Raw genomic sequence first — 20534 nt, forward strand, 5'->3', positions numbered from 1 at the left:
CTCAACAGTTTTAATTCATGTCATTTTACTGAGGAGCTCACCGTCACTGACTCACACGGGTTTTAATTCCATTCACATTGCACCAGAGTGAACTGTGGTCACTAACACAAAGTCCTCTGTCTTATCAGCTCTGAGGGAATGATCCAGCTGTCTACTGTACGGTGACACACCCAGCAATGAAAAGCATAGGGCTGTGATTCAACACTAACATGAAACAGGCACCCGGAGGATACATTTGTTTTCTCAGCAGGGTGTCGCCAACAACTTCTGCAAATGTGTTGGAGCTATGTTTCCATGGAAACCTCATATAGACACCAATAGACCGTAAACCAATAGGGACTGGGCTTCACAATGTGACCCCTTTGGTTCCATTTCCTGTTGAGGGGGCAAAATGTCACACGTGATGATTGGTGACACACAACACTGGGATGTTTCACAAACTAAAGCAGCTTCCCATGGGAGCTGCACCTTGACCCGTGGGCCTGCTCATTCTGTTCACACCACATTACTCAATCTCTGTTTCAACTAATGCAACTCTTCGAGGACTCCTTGCTCTTTATAAGTGACTGGTACGAGAGTGTACACGGGCCGAGTGAACTTCAAGTATCAAATGTCACCAAACACACACAGGTTTCAGTGGGGCGTGATGTTTATGGTCCAAAACAGAAAGCTGAAAGTGGAAAGTACTGTACATTTACTTAACTAAAGTAGTTGAGTACACTTTATTTGAAAGATATAGTAATTACTTTGAAGATTAAGATTTTACACACAAAACATAGAATTTATAAAATATGAAGTAACGTTACAGATGAAATGATCCAACAGACGAGTTACACTTAGTACAAGATACAACATTTAAATGATACTAAACCATGAATCCATCAATAATAACAATCCAATAATGTAATTAATAATAAAACTTTAAGTCATTTTAAATGTTTTTTGAGTAGTTTAATATTTGATACTTAAGGTACACTTGCGATTGAATGTGGGACTTTACTTGTAGGAGAGTATTTTTGCATAAATAAACTGCTACTTTAAAAGATCTGAATACTTTGTTCAACTGGTTCACTGGTCAATAGTTCTGCTCTCAGTGATGTGTGAAACAAAATTCAAAACTCAAATTGTGTTGGTGAAGTCTACTTCTTTATATTACTGCATAGCAAAGGAAAAAAAAAATAATTATTTGAAAACGTATAGAATAAAGAAGATTAAAAAATCATACATTTAGAGAGCTGTAATGAAAAAAGAGGAACAATATGAATGGAAAATGAACAAAATATAACTCATCATTCATCCTCGCTACAACTGAACTGTAGCCACAGTGACTCATTCACCCCAAAACACACACATGCTACACAATATAAACTGTGAATGGGCTTTGTTGACCAATACGAAGTGAGGAAGTTGCTGATGCATTCGAAAAAGGGGAGTATCCTCCTTTAATACACTGTGTGGGGAAACAGTGGACACTAGAGTCCAATGAGAAAAACCATGTGTGTCATTTTAAATTTGATGTTAGGTTTCTGCATATTACATTTAAACATTTAAACTTTCCCGTGGCAACAATGAAGACACCACCGTCTTCCACTGGAAGCAATAAAGCCTCAACATAAGGGAGCAGAGTAATAAGCAACATCAATGCTTCTCCCACCTCTTCCTGGAAAAAACACTTAATTCTTGCCCAGCAGCTTCTCACACACATGGGAACAGATCAAGATTAAGGCTTGCAATTAAGCTGTTTTCCATGAACTGGTACCTTTCCTGCCGTCTGTAGCCTTCAGCATCCCTTGGTAATAACCATCGTCTGAGGGCATCCTCTCTCTGCCCATGCTGCCACTGGAGAAATTTCTGTACCTCTGCTGCTGAGAGGTCATTGTCTCTGTTTGTCAGCACACACAATGATAATCCTGATGATAAAAGATCCAGTGGCGGTTTTCCCCTTGATAGGAACTTCTGCTTCTCACACGTCTATCTGTCTCTCTGGCCCTTGGTGCGTCCCAGAGTATGAAGTCCTGTGGCTACAACTCAGCACTTGACAAACCTATGATTTCTTTCTCCTTTCCTCTCAAACTCCTCACTCCCTCAATGAGTTAGGCTCTGCCCTTCTTTTTCCTCCTTGCGTTTTTTTTCTTCGCCTTTTCTCCCGCTTACTCTATTCCTTTCATAGCAAATGGTGCCTGTGGGCTATGAAGTCTGGACCTGTCCTTGTGTGTGATGTGCGAGTGTGTATTTAGTGGCGCTAGTGTGTGTGTAGGGCATGGTGGGTAGGGCTCTAAACACACCCCTTCCTCATGCAGCATGAGGAGAGGAAGAAGGAGAGGCAGGGAGGGAAGGACGAGGTGTGGTAACTTGCATGTACTATCACTTCGCCTCATTTGCGCAACAAAACACACACGAGCTGAGTCACTAGAGATAATAAAAAATCATAAAAGTTAGTGCTGATGACTTTTTATGTTTTTTACTGCATAAACAGCATTTAAATGAATGATCTAGTAATATAATGGGTAATTTAAGGGAAAAGGTAAAAAGTTTCATATACTCATATACACAAGCGTTCACACCCACACACACACACACACACACACACACACACACACACACACACACACACACACACACACACACACAAACAAACACGCACACACACATCATGGTTAATCATTACTTACTCACAGCATTCCTCAGACATTAGGAGAACTGTGACGAAGAGAGACAAGAGATGGGGGATGAGATCGTTTTGGCTGCTATGGATTCTAGACAGTGATGCTGGACCACACCCTTAACATCACTGATTTACTCTGAAGTATAGGAGCTTGTAACCCAGTGATTGAGTTTGTGTTTGTATTTAAAGGAAATCATTCAGAAGGTATAATGCATGAAATGAAAACTTGCCTATTTGTTTTTATCTCTGCTTCTGTCTTAAAAATGTTGCACTTTATTTCACATGTTGTTATAAAACCATAATGTCGGGTTATGTTAAAGTTTTTCTCTTTAACTCTTGATGATGCTTAATGTGCTGTTGCCAGATCTCTTTTTCAGCCATTTTTTTTTTCAGTTTCACAGCTGAACGACACATTTCCTGCTCTGTGGTGTTTAATCCAAACAAATTGGAGAACACATGCACCACTTCCTGTAAACCAGAGGATTTTTCCAAGACGGCGCAGACAGAAAGAGCCTTTAAAACAGGAAATGTAATAAAACAGGTAACTTTTGAAGTTTTTGAGATTATTAGTTTTGGTTCTGTGTGTGGAAAATTTTAAGCACTCACACACAAGGGCGCTTTAGACTATTCAAGCAGTGATTCAATCCAAATGACAAGTTTTTTTTGCCTTATTTCTGTTAAAGCCATCCTACACACCTTTAGCTAAATAGCAGCAACTATGGCAACAAGCAGAAATTACTTGTAAATGTAATTGCTAAAATGTTGCATAGCATGAGTAGAAGAGAGTTCAGTGAGTAAAGGGACTCAATAATATCACTTAGTCAGCAATATGTAAAGTTTATTATGGCTAAATTAAGATATGTTGCTTTAAAGTTGCATCTGCCACATGTGAGTCCAAAGTCCTGTATTTATTCAGAGTTTATCAAAGGACTTGGGGTTTATTTACAGTCAGCCCCTCTATAATGGTCCCCTATATGACTAGTATGTCCTGATAGCTGAGCTGGAGGGCAGGGTGTGTCCCACCTCTGCCAAGTCCTGCTCCTCCAGCCTGCAGGTAGGTATATATCCCAGTCTCTCCACCCTGACTGACATCACTTTATCAGGTATCTAAAAGCACTTTTTCTGCAGGGTTTTGAAAACAACCTGTATGAACATGAAGGCACTTAATGTGTCAGTGTAAGTATGTCTGTGTGGGTGTGTGAGAGTGTGTCTGTGTGTGTGTGTGTCTGTGTTGACTCATTTGAGCCACGTTAGCAAATTTGGAGACACACCTTTGTAGTTCCATACAATGTCCAGGCAAGCAAAGGAATTAAGGAGTGGTATGTGGGTAGGCAATTAAAAAAGAGAAAGGAATTGTACCAAATACAGAATTTACTGTAGAGACAGAACTAGTTTTTGTTGGAAATTGTTTTACTTATACAGCCTAAAACTAGACACGCAGTAGCATGATTTAAATAATTGTAAGGTACTGGGCTGTAATGAATGAGTATACAGTATAAGGTAAACTAGAAGGTCATTTCCTAATGTAGAATAGAATCAAACAGAACATAAACAGTTTTCCAGGCTGTCTGAGTTGTAGAGGCAGCAGTCGACGGTAACTGAGAACTCAGTGACGTTCTGGCAGTGGAACATGGACTGACACCCACGGTACTTGAGCTGAATCTCTAAACCTCATGGGAAACACGAGCAGGGGACTCAAATGGGAACAGGCGAGGACGCAGAACGTGTGGAACATCTTAGTCATGAGATCTTTCCTCCAAAAAAAAGGAGACATATCATTAAGGTCTCAACATGCTTATTACTCTGCTCCCTCATCTGGCTTCATCAAAACCAGATGGAGCTCTTGGGCTTTTTATACGAGCAGTGAGAGTGTGGTGAAAATATGAGGAGAAAGTATTTTCTTTTTAAATGAGAAGGTTGAGGTTTGATCGTCTCTTTCTGAAGGAAGTGTCAGGGATGTTGGGTTTTTTCTTCCCACACTGATGTTGCACTGAAATGCCTCAACAACTATTGGATGGATCACCATGAAATTTGTTTTAGACATTCATGTTCCCCTTAGGATGAACTGAAATCATGTTAATGATCCTTACTTGTTATCAACCTCAGCTGTACATTGAGTTTAGTGCTATTTAGCAACATGCATGTTTGTATTGTCACTGTGAGCATGTTAGCATTCAGTTTAACCCAGTACTTGCATAAATACTCTCACAGAGCCACTTGCATGGCTGCAGGCTCTTATTGTTAATGTTGTTAAACAATATACTGTATCACAGTGAAAATGGTTTGGTATACAATGACCATTAGTATCATGGATTAGTTCTATCCCACACGAACTTGTGGTTCTGAAAACCACATTTTGACAGATATATTTCTGTCAGAAAGAAATCCACAGTTCAAAGCATATATGCCTCTGCTGGATACTGACAAACACATAGTTGAGCTTGCAGCCATTTAGGGATAGAACAACCTGTATTTAAGCATTAAGGGACTCCATCTCCAAACAATGCAAACTAATTAGACGACAAAAGAATTCCAGGAATCTGTCATTATGGTTTCTGAAAGTGCTGAACTCCTGCGCAAATACAAGGGTTTGGGCAGAGGGAGGACAGACAACACCTTTCATTGTAGAGGATGAAAAGCTGCAGAAAGGATTTGCTCTCCCAGATTAGGTTTCTTCTCCTCTCTCTCTCCTTCACCCATTTTTTCATCCCTCCCTTGACCCCTCTTGGTATCTCTTGGTCAACTTAGGTGAAAGTTTACTGCAATATCTGGCCACCACACCCCACGGGGAAAGGAATGTCAATAAAACTAGGAGCAGCCTAAACACACCCAGGATTATCATCTCAGTTGTTCTTTATGGAGGAAAAGGAGGAGGAAGAGGTGAAAGAGGAGTAAGGAGAGGAAGAGGAGCAGGGCAGGGTACCTGTCACCTGAATTACAGACACCAGATCATATTTCAGCTTTGTTTTGCAGACAAAGCCACTTGAGCAAAACTTCCAATGACGTGCCCTGTAGAAAGAGATTCCTGGCAGCACCACTGCCCTCTTGAAGGTTCACATTCATAAAGATCAAAAGCAGTTTGATCCTGAGCCGTGATGCTCACTATGTGTCTCAGTTTGAAATCTAAAACAGAAACAGAGAAGATTAAACACTAAAGGCAGACTCTCTGGACAGGCACTTTTTCAGTCAAGAAAATCTAATGAGATCAGTGAGGCTGTTTTGTAATATAATTGTGTTGATATATAATTGTGTTAAATGCAGTGTATTTCTAATCCTGTTCTGTGAAGGGAAGACTAATAAAAGTCAGACTAGTTTATATTTGTCATTTGAATCCATTTATGGTCTTTAAATTTGGATAATTCATTTAGATATATACAGCAGTGATTTCCACACTGATGGACCAAATACTTAACAATTAATGAATGTGATACAATAAAACTGCAAATACATTCAAATAATCAGTCCGAATTTGTGAGTAACACACAAGTTAAAAAAAACTCCTCTAGCTGACCCAAAAGAGCTTAAAGTCCATTTTAATCATAGGATGTTTGTCATAGCTTTGTCCTGATGCTCTGTCCAGTAATAACCCACAGATCTCCAGCCTGATGGCGGGCTGAAGATAATGTTGTCAAAATTAGAAGTAATGATGAAGCTGCAAACTCAATTTAACTCAGACTCAACAAGCCTGTGGATTAGCCACAGCAGCTGAAGTTTAAAATAGCTCAGTGCTGAGCTACAGAAGCCTCTGTGGAAAGCCCCACATCTGGGGCTGCGTCCGTTTGCTAATGTTTCATTTGGTGAATTCTAATGTAAGAGGGTGGTGGAGAAACAGCCGAGGAAGCTGAAGTTTGATTGGCACAGTGGATAACTTTTGAAACAGAATGTGGCTCCCTCTGCAGGTGAAAGCAACTAAACATGTCACATGAGTCAAATGGAAAAATCACATAAAAATCATCACAGTTGTATGTAAAGTTAGTGTGTCATTCAAAAGAGTAAACTATTGATGCTTTCTTGAAACTAGAACTGAAGTTTTTCACTGGTTTACGAAATGAAGTACCTAAATAAAGTGTAAGTCAGCAATAATTCAGGACTGTGTTGGTGGTATTCTGTGACCAGTGTTTTTAATTATTGTACTTAAAATGCCATTTTCAGAGCTATAAATCTGCAAAGGCCAAGACTGTGGGTTTGGATGTGATTATAACCACCAGCTTTCTCTGCCTTGTTCCTTCATTACACAGAGAATTACTTTCTCAATAAAAACACAAAACATTCATACAGATTTTTTTCTTTTTCTTCAGTGCTTCTTGCCCTGCTGTTTGTTCACTGCTTGGTTGTAACTACCAACTTCTCCTATTCTCAACAAACTGGAAACGCAAAATACATCAGAATCTGTGCAGCAGAGGATTTTCCCCTAGAAAAGACCTTCTAGAAACAACGTTTTCTTTCAGTTTTACTTAACTGAATTAGGGCTGCAACTAATATTTCATCATCAATTAATCTGCTGATTGATTAATCTATTGCTTGATTTTAAAAAAAGGCATAAAATGGCCATTGAAGGCCAAAGATTACTCTTTCCAGCCACTTGTTTTGTCCGACCCACGGTCCAAAAGCCAAAGAACTCTTTCAGTTAAGAATCACATGATTAATCAGCAACAGAGTTGCAAGTAATGATTTAGTAATTCATAATCAATTGATCAGCTGATTACTTTATTGATTAATCCTTTGATCTATATAGAAGGTATCATTAAAACATCTATTATGTTAACAGGAAGAAAAGCAGCAAATCTACATGTCTGTGAAGTTCAAAGAAGAAAATGTTAGGATTTTTTCTTTTACTTAAAAAACGACTTAATTGTCAACTGACAAACTGATGGTCAACTAATTGCTGCACCCTTACTTGAAATAATTTTTTTTTTTTTAACAAAAGCAGAAAGAAACAACTAAAACTACACACAAACTAATGGGAATTTGCTGCTACCATCTTTTATAAGTCACAAACTACACACTGATCCTACATGAAGTATCTGTCCTTATTACTAAGTCTAGATCATGTAGGTTTCTTGTTTCCCTGGTGATCTATTAATATATTATTATGACATGTGGTATTTCCATATGCTATCTCAGCCTTGGCAGTCTCCAAACACCCGTGTAAATGTGGAAAAAAGGGAACCTGAGAGACGTTTCTATGGCAGCGACTCCAAACACACAACACCATGTGCTTCAGTGGTAGCTGTGACTGACTCTTACTCATGGCTGTATTTTTAGATGCAGAGACGGAGGAGTCTCCAATATATGACCGACTTGACGTAGAAAGGAAAACACCGTCCTCCACCCACCATGCTCCACTCTTATTCTAACTGAGGGCAGAGCAGGGAAATATTTGGACCACCAGATGGAGGCAGAGCACAACCACGGCCAACTGCATCCCAGGGAGATTCTGCAAGTATGACACCATGCTGCTATGGGAGAAAAAACTAACAAACTGTAATTTATGGAAAAGGGAACTCCTGATAAAAACTCACTGAATACTACAACTACCTACGCAAAACCTCAGTCAATGGGAAATCTTCCTCAGAAAAGAACCACCAACACAAATATATTCAGAAACTCTAGTTAATGGTACACAGATATCATTAACAAAATTTAGGACAGTATCACTTTACAAAAACAAATAATTAACTTTGGGGATATATAAACTGTCTCAGTGACACATTCATATATTTAAAAGAGAAAAGAAAAACAGTTAACTAGCAAGTCTTTTATTGGATACATATTTATAATGCTGTGGGTTATTTATTCATTAGCTTGCTTATGTCATATCATTCTCTATAGTAATATTACAGAATTATCAAATCTGCTAAAAAGATCAATTAATGTGTAGGACTGTTATGCAGTAGATGAGCCATTGTTCGTCTTATCCCCAGCCATCATATTGTATCATTTCTTAGATAGAGTCTGACACTATCAGTGTGGACCTGCTGCTTTTAAACCTGTTCATCAAGATAATGCTGACCTCAACAACCACTTAAAATCCACAGCAGTTACTCATTTACAACAAGGCAATATCATAAAGTTTTGTTTTAAAGGGTACAGCCTCATAATCATAGAAAAGCGAACCTGTCAACTGCACCTCTACAGGTCTGCACTTCTTTTATTTGACACTAGACCTCTTTATTATCTTCAGGCACATGCTCCTACACCTCACTGCTTGACTTTATAGAAAGACAGTTCCCACAGACATAGTGTCTCCTACCATCAGATCACAGGTGTGCCAAAGCACTTGTGAGTGGTCGTAATGTATAGCATGAGATCGTTTTTCACCCATTTTACTGTGGGGTTTCTTTCTTTGTACTTTTTTAATCTATATTTTATCTTACTTTGTCTGTAACACCTCAAATCAGACGTAGAGAACGTACTTCTATTATTAAAACATTAATCATAAAAATATTTAACAAAAACTCACTTTATAATACACGTATTCAAAAAATAAAATGTAATATATTAGAGTAAACTGTTTTTGATTGCTGAATGAAATGGATGTAATAAAACATGGTTTAAACTAAACAAATATAGATGTGCATTAAACTGACAGCAGAGGCCAGTTAAACAGATTTTAAAAATTTGGATGCGGCATCTTATTGAGTGTAGCAACTGTGTATTTGAATATTGTCAGATATTAGTGTTTTCGCCAGGGAATAAAAAAGTGTACTACAAAATAATATTAAAACTTAAAAAAATAGAGAGAAGCTAAAGTTTAATCTAAAACTTTAGTTCAGTCTCTCTACCCATGACTCTGGCAGTAACAAGTATGTGGTTACACCATGCTGAAAACACCACAGACCAATAAACTCACTAACTCCTCCCCACCCGGTCCGTCAATTCGTCAGGTTCCTCCACTCCACTCACCTAAACAACACATCTTACTGTACAGGTATCTGCGCCTTTCTCCGTATGAGCTGATCTCATGCTGATAATTCCCTCGCTCAAAGCTCCATGATGCAGCCATTATGATTCTGATGGGAACGTGTACAACAGGATCCCCTGGTAGCCCTCTGTTTCAGACACACAGTACCAGCTGGTGTCAGGAGACTTAAAAAAAGAAGCAGGAACCACTTTCTGACAGATGAACGCTGGTTTGCCCTGCCCCCCTCATTTAGGGACAAAAGATAACCAACAGGTAATTCAACATAATCTTTATGTCATCATTGCTCATGTTGTTCGTCATTTCATTCACTTATGATCAAAGTATCATGTTGTAAACAAAAGGACTCATTGATTTTCAATTATTTTCACGAGTTGTTTTTTTCCTGTCAGGTTGAGGATTAAACATCAGATTTCCAGTCACCCAGTGATGCAAACTTATTCAATATGAACTAAAATGACATCTAAAAAAACTTGACCTTAGTGTATTAAGATTAACCTCAAAAAAAGGAATGTCAATGTCACCTATCTATTGGTGTGTGGCATTTGTCCACAGTCAGTGTTTACATTTCACTTTGTGCACATACAAGCATTAAGGCGTTTGAGAGTCTCAGGGAGTGGTGGTTTATGTGACTGTTCTCATGCTTCTTGGCAGTTTGAGTGCAGTCCTGAAGCAACAGAGACGAGTTTCTTATGATATTATAATGATTTGTTTTTCAATGTCCTCAGGGCTTTACTGAACCAACAGAAAATCTATCAGCATGATATGGTTGAACAGAATAAAACCACAAACAAGAAACCCTCAGAATAATGGACTTTATGTCTGTTCAAAGAAAGCAGCATACTCCAGCTGGCACACACACCTACTGTCGCCAGTCAACTTCAGGGCGTGACAATTTACAACAGGGCACAGCTGAGGTGTTCCTAGGTCACATTTAAAAGAGAAAGTGACCTAAATATGCTGCGTTCTCTTCTTACAGGACACTGACCTCTGACACAGGATCGTACAGGGAGCTTTCTGATGTCTCGCACAGACCACAGTCACTCACACAGCAGGATTTTTCATTCATCTTCCTGGAGTCTTTTTATAGCAAACATCATTCTGTTTGACCCCAAGCAGACACACGTCTGTTTCTTGATAACAAGTTGCAAATTTCTGACTTTGCCAGGCTGTGTTTATAGAATGTGGAATTGAACTGAACTGGCTTCATATCCTTTCACCTCATTATAGAGAGAGATGCAAGTTCAGACATTCAAAATTCATATTTGAGATTGTGTCAATATTCCACTATAGTCATGGGAAATGTAGATAAAATATATCAAAGTATTTGTAATTTTTTTCTCTATAAAATCACATAAAAATCAAATAGAGTCATAAAGCATCTTATTGCATAATGGCCTCATACAACCATAGATATTAAAGATATCTATGGTTGTTACCTTTGGACACTTTAACAAAGGGATGAACCCACCGACCAGCTCCTCTAAAGCTCATTAACACATTCTATACTGTTTGTTTAATCCAAATGAAAACAAACTGTAAATATGATAGTTTGTGGTTCCACGGTGGTTTATGTGTCAGACTGCTTCTTGGCTGCTCCCAGTGACAACCCTCCAAGTAGTAACTGTGCCCAGCTAACATGTGTTACCTTTGGATAGAGCCAGGTTAGCTGTTCCCACATTTCAAGTGTTTTTGCTAAGCTGAGCTGACAACTCTAACTGAGCAGCGCTGAGATCTGCCCTCTAGAGAACAGAAGCTGGACTCTTTTAACATGTCACTGAAATCACATTTCTGTTTATTTGTTTACGAGCTGATGTTTTCTGTAGTACATGAACTGTATAACTGTGTAACTACACGTAAGTACAGGTAAAGTACTAATAACATTCTTTACTGTATGGACCAATTAGTGCTCAGAAATCTGTATCGGAGGTAACGATGGGCATAAATAAACTGCCAGAACAGGACCGGATGTGTTTCCATGGTCCCAGTGCTGCTCATAAATAAAATCAGCTCTAAATGATCAGCCTGTATGCTCTCCATGTGGCTTTTAGTCTCTCACTGGGGTTTGTTCACTATTCTCAGAAGACATGTGAACTGTTTCCAAAGCCCCGTTGGGTTTCTCTGAGCCCCTCACGCACAAGTTCACTGTTTATCTTATGACTCATGCCTACTGGTTCACCGGTGGCAGTCTCAGTGGTGTAGGCAATCTTGGCTGCTTAAACGCACTCATGGAAAAAATACACACACACTAGTGTACAGTAAAAGCTGGATTGCTCCAGAGTGGGAGTCTGGCTGTGGCCGTTTCCAGGAATAATGCTGGCTTTTCCACAAACCAGGCCAAAGCCAAAGCCAGATCTCAACCACCATGGCCCACACAGCTCTGTGAGGGCCTAACATTCATCTCTTAAGGAGGATTTGTTTGGCAGAATGTGTGAATAGAATAGGTGTGAACAGGACTCATGCCCATAGCATGTCAATCAGGATGTTATACTTTATCAGAATTGTAAAAAAGGATTTGAAACATTCTCAGCTCTCAACTCCTGTGTGAGAAAGACAGAGAGTGAGCTTTCTTTAGCTAAAGGAGCCACCTTTTTAACTTGTTGTGCATGAGAATACTGGATATGAAAATTCTTAACCGACAAATTATGCAAAGCAATTTAACTTCCAACCTGGAAAAATCCCAGTGGAACACCCATCACTTAATATGAGTCTTAAGTCTGATATGCTGTTGTTGCAACATCTGAACACCTGAGGTGTGAATTTAAGAAAAGCTGCTACACTATATCGTGCTACACTCCTGGTTTGACATGCCAACTTTGGCATTCTGAGGAAGAGAAAACAAACACAGATGAAAGGTCAAAGTTCAGTGAGAGAATGCCGACTGATGCACCTTGTGTGTGACACAGAGTATTTACAGTCTGACTAAGCCATGCCCCCTTTCCTCATGACCTTTCACATGGCCTCATTCCAGCATGGTCGGAAGAGAATGTTAACATCCATGTTCCCGCCGCCGCACGCACCGCACAGTGTGCCGAATCTGAATCTGAGCTACCACTGCTCAGTGGTGCAGTATTCGCTCTCACTGCCGTAAGAAGTGAGAGCTCAAGCTGCGTAGCTAGTGAGCGGAAAGGGGACAGAGCTGTCATCATTCAGAACAGACGCCAAAGAAAAGGGGGACAGTTAAGACCAGAAATCCCCATGAAGAGCAGAGATCAGCAGGGACAGCAGCTGCATTTAGCTGCTTACACAATAAAACATAAGCAGACAGAACATTATTGTTATTTATATATATATCTCATATATATTGTGAATTTCCCTATAGGGTTAAATGAAGTATTTCTTATCTTATCTTATCATAGTTTTAATAGTCAAGTAGTGTCAAGTAAAAAAAGTAAAATAAATGAGTGAAATGTGGAGCCATTAGCTGTTAAATATAAGTCATTAGAGATTACAGAGATTTAGTGTATCAAAGCAATTCAGTTTGAATATTTTAGGAAAGGGTTACATTGCCTGCAAATTATAATATGGCACAATGAATCTTTGAATGTAAAGGTTACTGTGAGCATCAAGTCATACAGCCATAGTATCTTTCTATCCTAGGCCAGTACTGATCATATTATTGCCTTTAGCATTAACTCACAGAGCGCCACAGAGTGTCCATTTACTCTGTTTTATTTGTGTTACCACTCCATCCTGATTCAAGTCAGAAGCTGAGTTACACACAAACTTTATCTCAGTCCAGTTTCCTCACAGTTAGTCAACACAGTTGTCGTTGTTCCAAACACAGCAATCTTAGATTATATTGTTCGGACACCTTCCCTAGATGACATCCGCACTCTGTGGATTTTAAAATATAAGGTAACAACAACACTGAACCCTGAACCCTGCTGTATTAACTGATAGTTAGACAGGATACAATTAACAATATGATTAAAAAGTGACACTACGTGAAGAGTCAGGGGATTGTCAAAGTCAATAAGATTCATACTCAAAGTACCATGAATATTTGTACAAAGTTTCATGACAATCCATCCAACAGTCGTTAAGATAACTCAGTTCAAACAAAGATGGTGGAGTGACTGACAGACTTGCGTGTAAAACGCCAAACTCAGCTGAAAACCAGTGTGAAGCCACGGGATCAAACAGCTTCTTGTTTATCTGCAGTGTTAGCGCTCACAGTCTGATGGGAGTTCTGTGCATGCAAATGTAATGTTTCTCCAGGATAAATCCCAGATAAAGTCATCAAAGTGTTGCCATTGAACACACACACATGCATCTGTGTCTTTTGTACGTCTGTCTTTTGGTTCAAAGGCTGGCAGCCGGTCTGGGGACTGGCAGTGCCTTCAACCCAGCAGGTGTACTAAACCAGTGCTAAGAGACAATTCATCTTACTCAAGAGACACTAGGGCACCCTCCAGCTAGAACACACATACACATCCACACCCCCACACACAAACAGAGCTTTGATCCATAACCAAACATGACTAAACAGGTTTGGGAGGGACCTTATGAAGGCATTGTTGAAACAGAACTCATCAGCGACTGTGCAGTGTAACAAAAGAAAATTAGCCAAGTTCAGCCAGGTGGAGCCTGGACTGGTTTCCATCTGTGTACAGTGACATGTCACACTGTCTTAGTGCTGCTGCAAGATGAGCCAAATCAAAGGCCTCCCACGCTGTCTGAGAGGAATGAGGACTAATCCCTTTGCAGCTGCAAGTAAGAGCAGAAACTTCAATCAGCAGGCGGCAGCACAGCAGTGTGAAGCTGGCACAGAGAGGCCCAGTGCCACCTTCCAACTGGTTGTAGTGTGCAACGACTGACAGGTTTCAAGGTTATGCATGAACATGACTGATGCAGAGGGTAAACATGTCGCACATGAAGCTGTGTGTGGGTTATAAATATGACCTGTTCAAGTCAGAGTCATAAACATACGCAATACACATGATAAATATGCTTTTATCCTTTGACATTAATAACACAGTATTAACATTTTGCAGGTCAAACTTCACTTAGACAGTTGGAGGAGGAGATGAAGCAAACACTCCTCTATCATCCAGCTACTCTCATTGCTTATTGAACCTTTACAAATCCACTTCACCTTACCTTGCCTCTTGTGTTTTCTCAAGCGCCAAAATACAATCAGGGAGACTATGTGCCCCAAAACCACCAGGGCGGGGAGAGTGGGTCCTGGGGGGCTTGGAGGCATTTGTGGGGACAGAGAGAGATAAGGTAGGGGAGATGAGGAGATGAGCCTGGGCTGTTGTGACAGGTGGGCCTTAGCTAGGAGGCTTGGGGGGGGGGGGCATGGGTGTGGCAGCATTTAAAAAAAAAGGACGGCCCAAGCAGTTTTCCCCACCCTGGATCTATTACTGCAAGTCTTCCTCTGCTCTGCTTCTCCTGATTGTTCAGCTGTTTTCAGACCATTATAACATAGACCACACTGTACCTTCCCCATGTACCCTACACAGTACCATTTTAGCCCCAAGTGAAATAGTTTTACACATCAGAAAATATGCAGATTTTCTTCAAATACAACAACAACAAGGTGAAATAATCTTATCTGCATTTTCCAAATCCAACTCTAAGTGTCTCTTTCTTCCACTTGTTGCAGTTATTAGGATGAAAAAGCACTGCATTGTGTTTTCCTACTTATCTAACGCACCTGTGTGAGTCATTTGACCTTATTACAACAGCCACTTCATGTTATAACTCAGTATGAGCTTGCTATCTGCGTTCTTGGCAGACAATTCATTTCTGCATAAAAAGGTCAAATCCACTGAAGCACTGACATGCATTAATGTTCTCGGTCAGCTGGTCCAGCCTGCTCCTCATTGTGTCATCCAGCCTGAGTGACAGGATTTTGGTATTACAACACCCTCCAGACTGATTACTAAAGAATATCTTGTATTACATAGAAAAACGCAACTTGCTGATAACATAAGAATAAAAATGTAATAAAAACCACAACTTCAAAAAACCCTATCTTTATTTTCCACACGACATCAATAACAAGTGCTTGAGCACTGGTGTTGTACAGAACGATAGCAGGTGGTGGTGGTTTTACAGCCATCTGAAATAACCCAGACAACTCGGCTGTCACACACACTTCAACTAAAAAGTTTTATAATAAAATACACTCTCTAAATAAAATACCCCCGCTTGTTGACATTCCTGTCAGACAAACAGGAAAGACACCTCCTAAAGGTGGCACAAAAAGGGGGAGTGGGGGGGGGGTGTCGACATTACCCCCACTGCCCTCACCCGCTTCTATCCACATACCATCAAATAAAGAAAAATATAGACTGCAGCCAACTCCACTCATAATTCAAGTCAGTCACACTGTGGACAGGTTTAAATATGGAACACAATCTGCACTGCAGTAGCTGAAGGTTGCTGTTTGTTAAATGTGAATGTGTGTGTCTGTGTAGTGGGAACACAACAAGACTTCACACAGTGCGTTTGCCAAAAACACAGGCAGCAGCCAAACAGACAAACACAGTGAGACACAGGCAGACACGCCACAGCAACCCCACTCTGTGGACCTACCAGGTATGATCTTCATCTAAGAGACAGAGCTGAGAGAAAGAGGAGGACGAGGGTGAAGAAGAAGAGAGCTGGGGGACAGGAGACGCTCCCGTTTGTTTGCTCTGAACTGCCTTGTTTCTTTCTTGCGTTGAATTTTGACAGGCTGCGCCTGCTGCTTGGATCCGTCAGCCTGCTCTCCCGTGGCCAGGGGAGGAGGGAGGACACGTCAAGCCTGGGGAAGGGGGCAGGGGCAGGGGCGAGGGGCGAGGGGCTCAGAGGGCAGAGAGGGGTGGGTGGCCGGGGGGAGAGGCCTGGAGCTGACTGAGGGTTATAAATATCCACCAGAGCCAGATGATCACACAGTGTCACAGTTAGAAACTGATGGAAGTGCTCTGGCGGGACACTTGGCTACATTCGCCCCCTGGAGACACCCCCCGCAAACACAAGCGGACCCTCCCTCCCTCTCTCTCGCTCCTTTTAATGATGATGGTGGCAGGTTTATTCTGTGATATTAAGTCACATCTCTCAGACAGAACTCAGACCTGGGCTTTTCTTGTATCATCTGTTTGTGCAACATCTTTCTGCTGCTCAGCATGAGCCTGCTTCTGGTCAAGGTTTCTGCCTGTTTCCTCAACAGTGTCACCAAGCGCTTGCTCATGTTGGAATGTTGGGTCTCTGCAAATGACATTATAAAGAGTACAGTCTAGACCTGCTCTATGTGAAAAGTGCCCTGAGAAAAGTTCTAGTAAATCTGAACTGAATTGAATCATGTCTCTGTATCCTTGGGGGTAGGACATGATTAGCATATGCTATCATTTGGACATAATATTGTCAGCACTTACAAGTGGACACATTTAAGTAGACACATCTCAGTTACACCCCCAGAAGCATGGTTTGGTAAATGATCATAAAACACAGTATAATATATGATGTCATGTAATACAGTCATAGAAAACACAACTCTGATGTTTGTACTTCTACTTGTTGGGGATCTAGAAATAGAAAATATTTATTTTACTGCTGCCCTCATGACACATCAATTATAATAAGATTATTACCTAGTGTCAGATACTTCAACTGTAAATGACATGAGTTAAACCGGATATGTTTAATGGTATTATGGGAAAAAAAACACTGGCAGGAACATTAAGTGGACAAAAAAGTACCAAAGTGAAATAAATCACTCATCACTCAATATTTACTAAAATCTGCCTCACACTAAATGTCTGTCCCCAAATTCAGGTTTGGTGATGGACAGACTGAGAACATGGCTGCAGCTTCCAATGGTCATCCCCTGTTACTTTTGGGATCACAGTAATGTGCAACAGTCTCTAAATATAGAGAATATCTAAATATATGCATATGGCTTTGTCAGTTGTAGCGCTGACAACTGGCTCCATTTCTCTGTAATACTGAAAGCATCTCCACTCAGTGTCTGGAGAGCAGAGCTGGGGTCGTCCTCTCTCATGAAACGTGGACAGTACAGATGGATGTCATGTGTGAAATGAAGGCAGCTATACTGAGAAACCACGATGGGGATTTACAGAGGATCGCAGGGAACACCTCCATCAACATCCTCGTGCATTCGTAAACTCCTGAACTCGACAGGCGCCTCTTGTAGATAGGACACACAGCCGAAAGGTATTCTAAGCTCGTGTCCAGAGGGAAATACCTCTTGTCTCAATCTATACCCGCATAGTTCAGAAGCTTCATTTTCCATTTTGTAAACATTGCTCGCCTTTACTTAAACTAAACAGGTGGAGAGGTCTCTCTTGAGAAAACACAGCATAAAGGGTCAAAACCTAAAGGTCAAACACTTTGGTGAACTTTAAAATAAGGATAAATGCACCCTACAGAATACTTATATAATGAACAACTATTCCTCTAACTCACAGAACTGAAGTGGTGTTAGTCAGCGCCTGTAATTAGGCCCAACATGCAGCCTGGGAAATGACTAACATCATAACCATCTTGGCCAAACCCTCAATATATTCCACATGTGATCGATCCCTCTGTTTCCAGGGTTAGGCCTGCAGTGAGTTAACTATTACACTGCTACGGCAGATTTCTTATTCTGTATCACTGTCCAGCCTCCACGGAATAAGTTTCAACAGACTGCCATTAAATTTAATATCAAACACCCAGTGCTTGCCAACATGGCAGTTCAAACCAGCAACTCAAAGTTTGTTTTGGTAGCTCATTACACTGTGTACACTAAATATATTATTTGTGTCATCTTTAATTTCACAGAAGCGGTTTCAGGCTGATATCGTAGAGGTAATCGTGGCAGACTCCAGTCCTCCTCTCAAGTTTCACTCGGACCCTGTGTTTTCAGCACTGCCACAGACTCCTGTATCAACAACTCCTCATTTGTCAAAATGTTTGCTTAGTGTGTTTGTGTCTCAGATTATGAAATGTAGGCCGATATGTTCTGAGACTTACGATGACTAATTGGAAGTGATTTCAGTGGAGAGTGGAGTCAGCAGTAAAAGATAGGACATGGGAGCTAAGGTCATTTGCTTTGGTTTGAGCAAAACATCACTGGTGGCCAGCAACAGAAGCAGAAGCAGCAGATTCTACTTAAGCTGCCAACTTGCAACACAATCCACTGATAGACAGCAGGACTTCTGAACTTTCATAATGTCCCTCATTCTTTTCTTTTTTCTGCTGAAAGAAGGTCAGACTCATGATTCAAGCCCTCAGATTTGAGAACGGTTCGAGTGAGTCACAACATAAAAATGATGTGCCACCATAATGAAAGGAACAGAGCTGCAGCACACTGTAGCTGTTCATTTAGCCAATCACACAAGTATGCACGGACATGTTTTCAGAGATGAAAAACACGGAGGACCTCAGTGGCACGTCTGGGATGTGTTTTAGTCTAATTGGCGCTGGTGCCGTGTGTGGGCAGAGTTGAAACAGCCACTCAGCCATGTCCAGTTCATACAAAAGCGCTCACTGCATTTCTTTTGTTGAAGTACATACAGTACCCACCATTTAACAGAAAATCAAAAGTGCCACATGGAATATCAAAGTGTTCCCTTGAAATCGAAACCAGCTTAAGGAGCGTTTGTTGTGAAAGCAACATTTTTGTGGCAGTTTATCAAATACTTTTCTTCTTCCTGGTTTCAACATCTCTGGTGCAATAGGGAAAAAAAGAGAAATTCTAGCAGCACAAAAGTAGACTTACAGAAAAGTAGTACTTAACTGAAACTATATCTGGAGGCTGTAACTGACTCTGCTAGCAGCTATAGCTAACATACCAGGAATACCACACTAGGTGGGATAACTGATCTAAAAACAGTGTGTCTGTAAACCATATTTAACACAACTCATCTTATCTCAGGTAAAATCAGAAGGAAACTGCTTTGGCAACAGTGCACAACCTGGCTGATGCAAAGCTTCATAACCACAAAGAGAACAAGGTTTCTCTACTACATGATGTGAAACATGCCTTACTGTAGTTTAAGCTAAACGCCTCTTTAGTATAACTGCAGTTGCAGCGTTTGCTCTATGTGACAGATGACAATGGAAGTTAGTGGACAGCAGATGTCAGCAGTGGGTCAGCAAACACTGTGCCCCTCTGATGGCACCGCTATGTGAATATCTGATATCTTCAGTTGCATATGTTGCTCACTGTATATGTGAGTCATTTCATTTCTATCTGACTGCAAAGGGGACTCATTGAGCTAATTGAATCCAGATCTGCTGTCACATGTGGAACCAAACAAACACACCCATAGAGCTGTGAGCAAGCTATTCCAGCTTCCTGACTCTGTGTCCATTGCTCACACCCACAACAAGACAACGCCCATGTGAAATCCTTGCTAGTCCCCCTCTTGGGGATACAAAAATGAACACGTTTGCCAAAACAACATCTTATTTTGCCCATAATGAAAAATTAGACATCATTCAAAATCTAGAGTCACATGCAGAACATGCTTCAGCATCATGATTTAATATGAGTAATGCAGGTTTCACTTCAGCACAACCAACCACGGCATCACATGGCACCCTTTTCTGGACTTTCTGCAACTTTTACTTTCCAGATCCAGCAAAGGAAGATGGCATACAGTACTGTTCCAGCATAGTTGACATAACTCCCGTATCCTATGCACGCCATTACATAATGGTATGCAAGGGGCATTCTTATCTCACATGCGAGACAGGCAGAAAAGGAGAACCAAGAAAAAAAAAAACCACAGAACATAAACCAGTGCCAAGAACACAGTATTACTGGAGCAAAGAGGAGAAATACTCCCACAAGCACCACACCTCCCTCTCATAGCTATCTCTGCAGGGAACAGGCGAGGCTGAATCTCCACAAACAGCCCCACCTTGTTGGAATGACTGCAGGTCGATATAATCTCATTTGGCAAACACTCAGAGGTGGCTCCAGAGATTGCTGTTTTCAATGCAACA

General features: G+C 40.7%; 1 protein-coding gene across 22 annotated transcripts in view; it reads right to left on the reverse strand.

Annotated features, from left to right (window-relative positions):
* The window catches only part of plecb (plectin b), a 126271-nt gene that overhangs the window by 37963 nt on the left and 67774 nt on the right, over positions 1–20534 (reverse strand). For 2 of the 22 annotated variants that reach the window (XM_071468865.1, XM_071468863.1), the window contains exon 1: positions 16134–16514. The exons of 17 other annotated variants lie outside the window; for them this stretch is intronic. In XM_071468865.1, coding sequence (XP_071324966.1) covers positions 16134–16149 — 16 coding nt within the window. In that variant the 5' untranslated portion in view covers positions 16150–16514. Of the gene's footprint in view, positions 1–1759; positions 2391–16133; positions 16515–20534 lie in introns of those variants that run through there. 3 more of the 22 variants (XM_071468853.1, XM_071468855.1, XM_071468856.1) reach the window with 3 other exon arrangements.

The sequence above is a fragment of the Trachinotus anak genome, unplaced genomic scaffold, assembly GCF_046630095.1.
Source record: "Trachinotus anak isolate AG129_WGS33_773 ecotype Australia unplaced genomic scaffold, CSIRO_AGI_Tana_v1 ptg000032l, whole genome shotgun sequence".
NCBI lineage: Eukaryota > Metazoa > Chordata > Actinopteri > Carangiformes > Carangidae > Trachinotus > Trachinotus anak.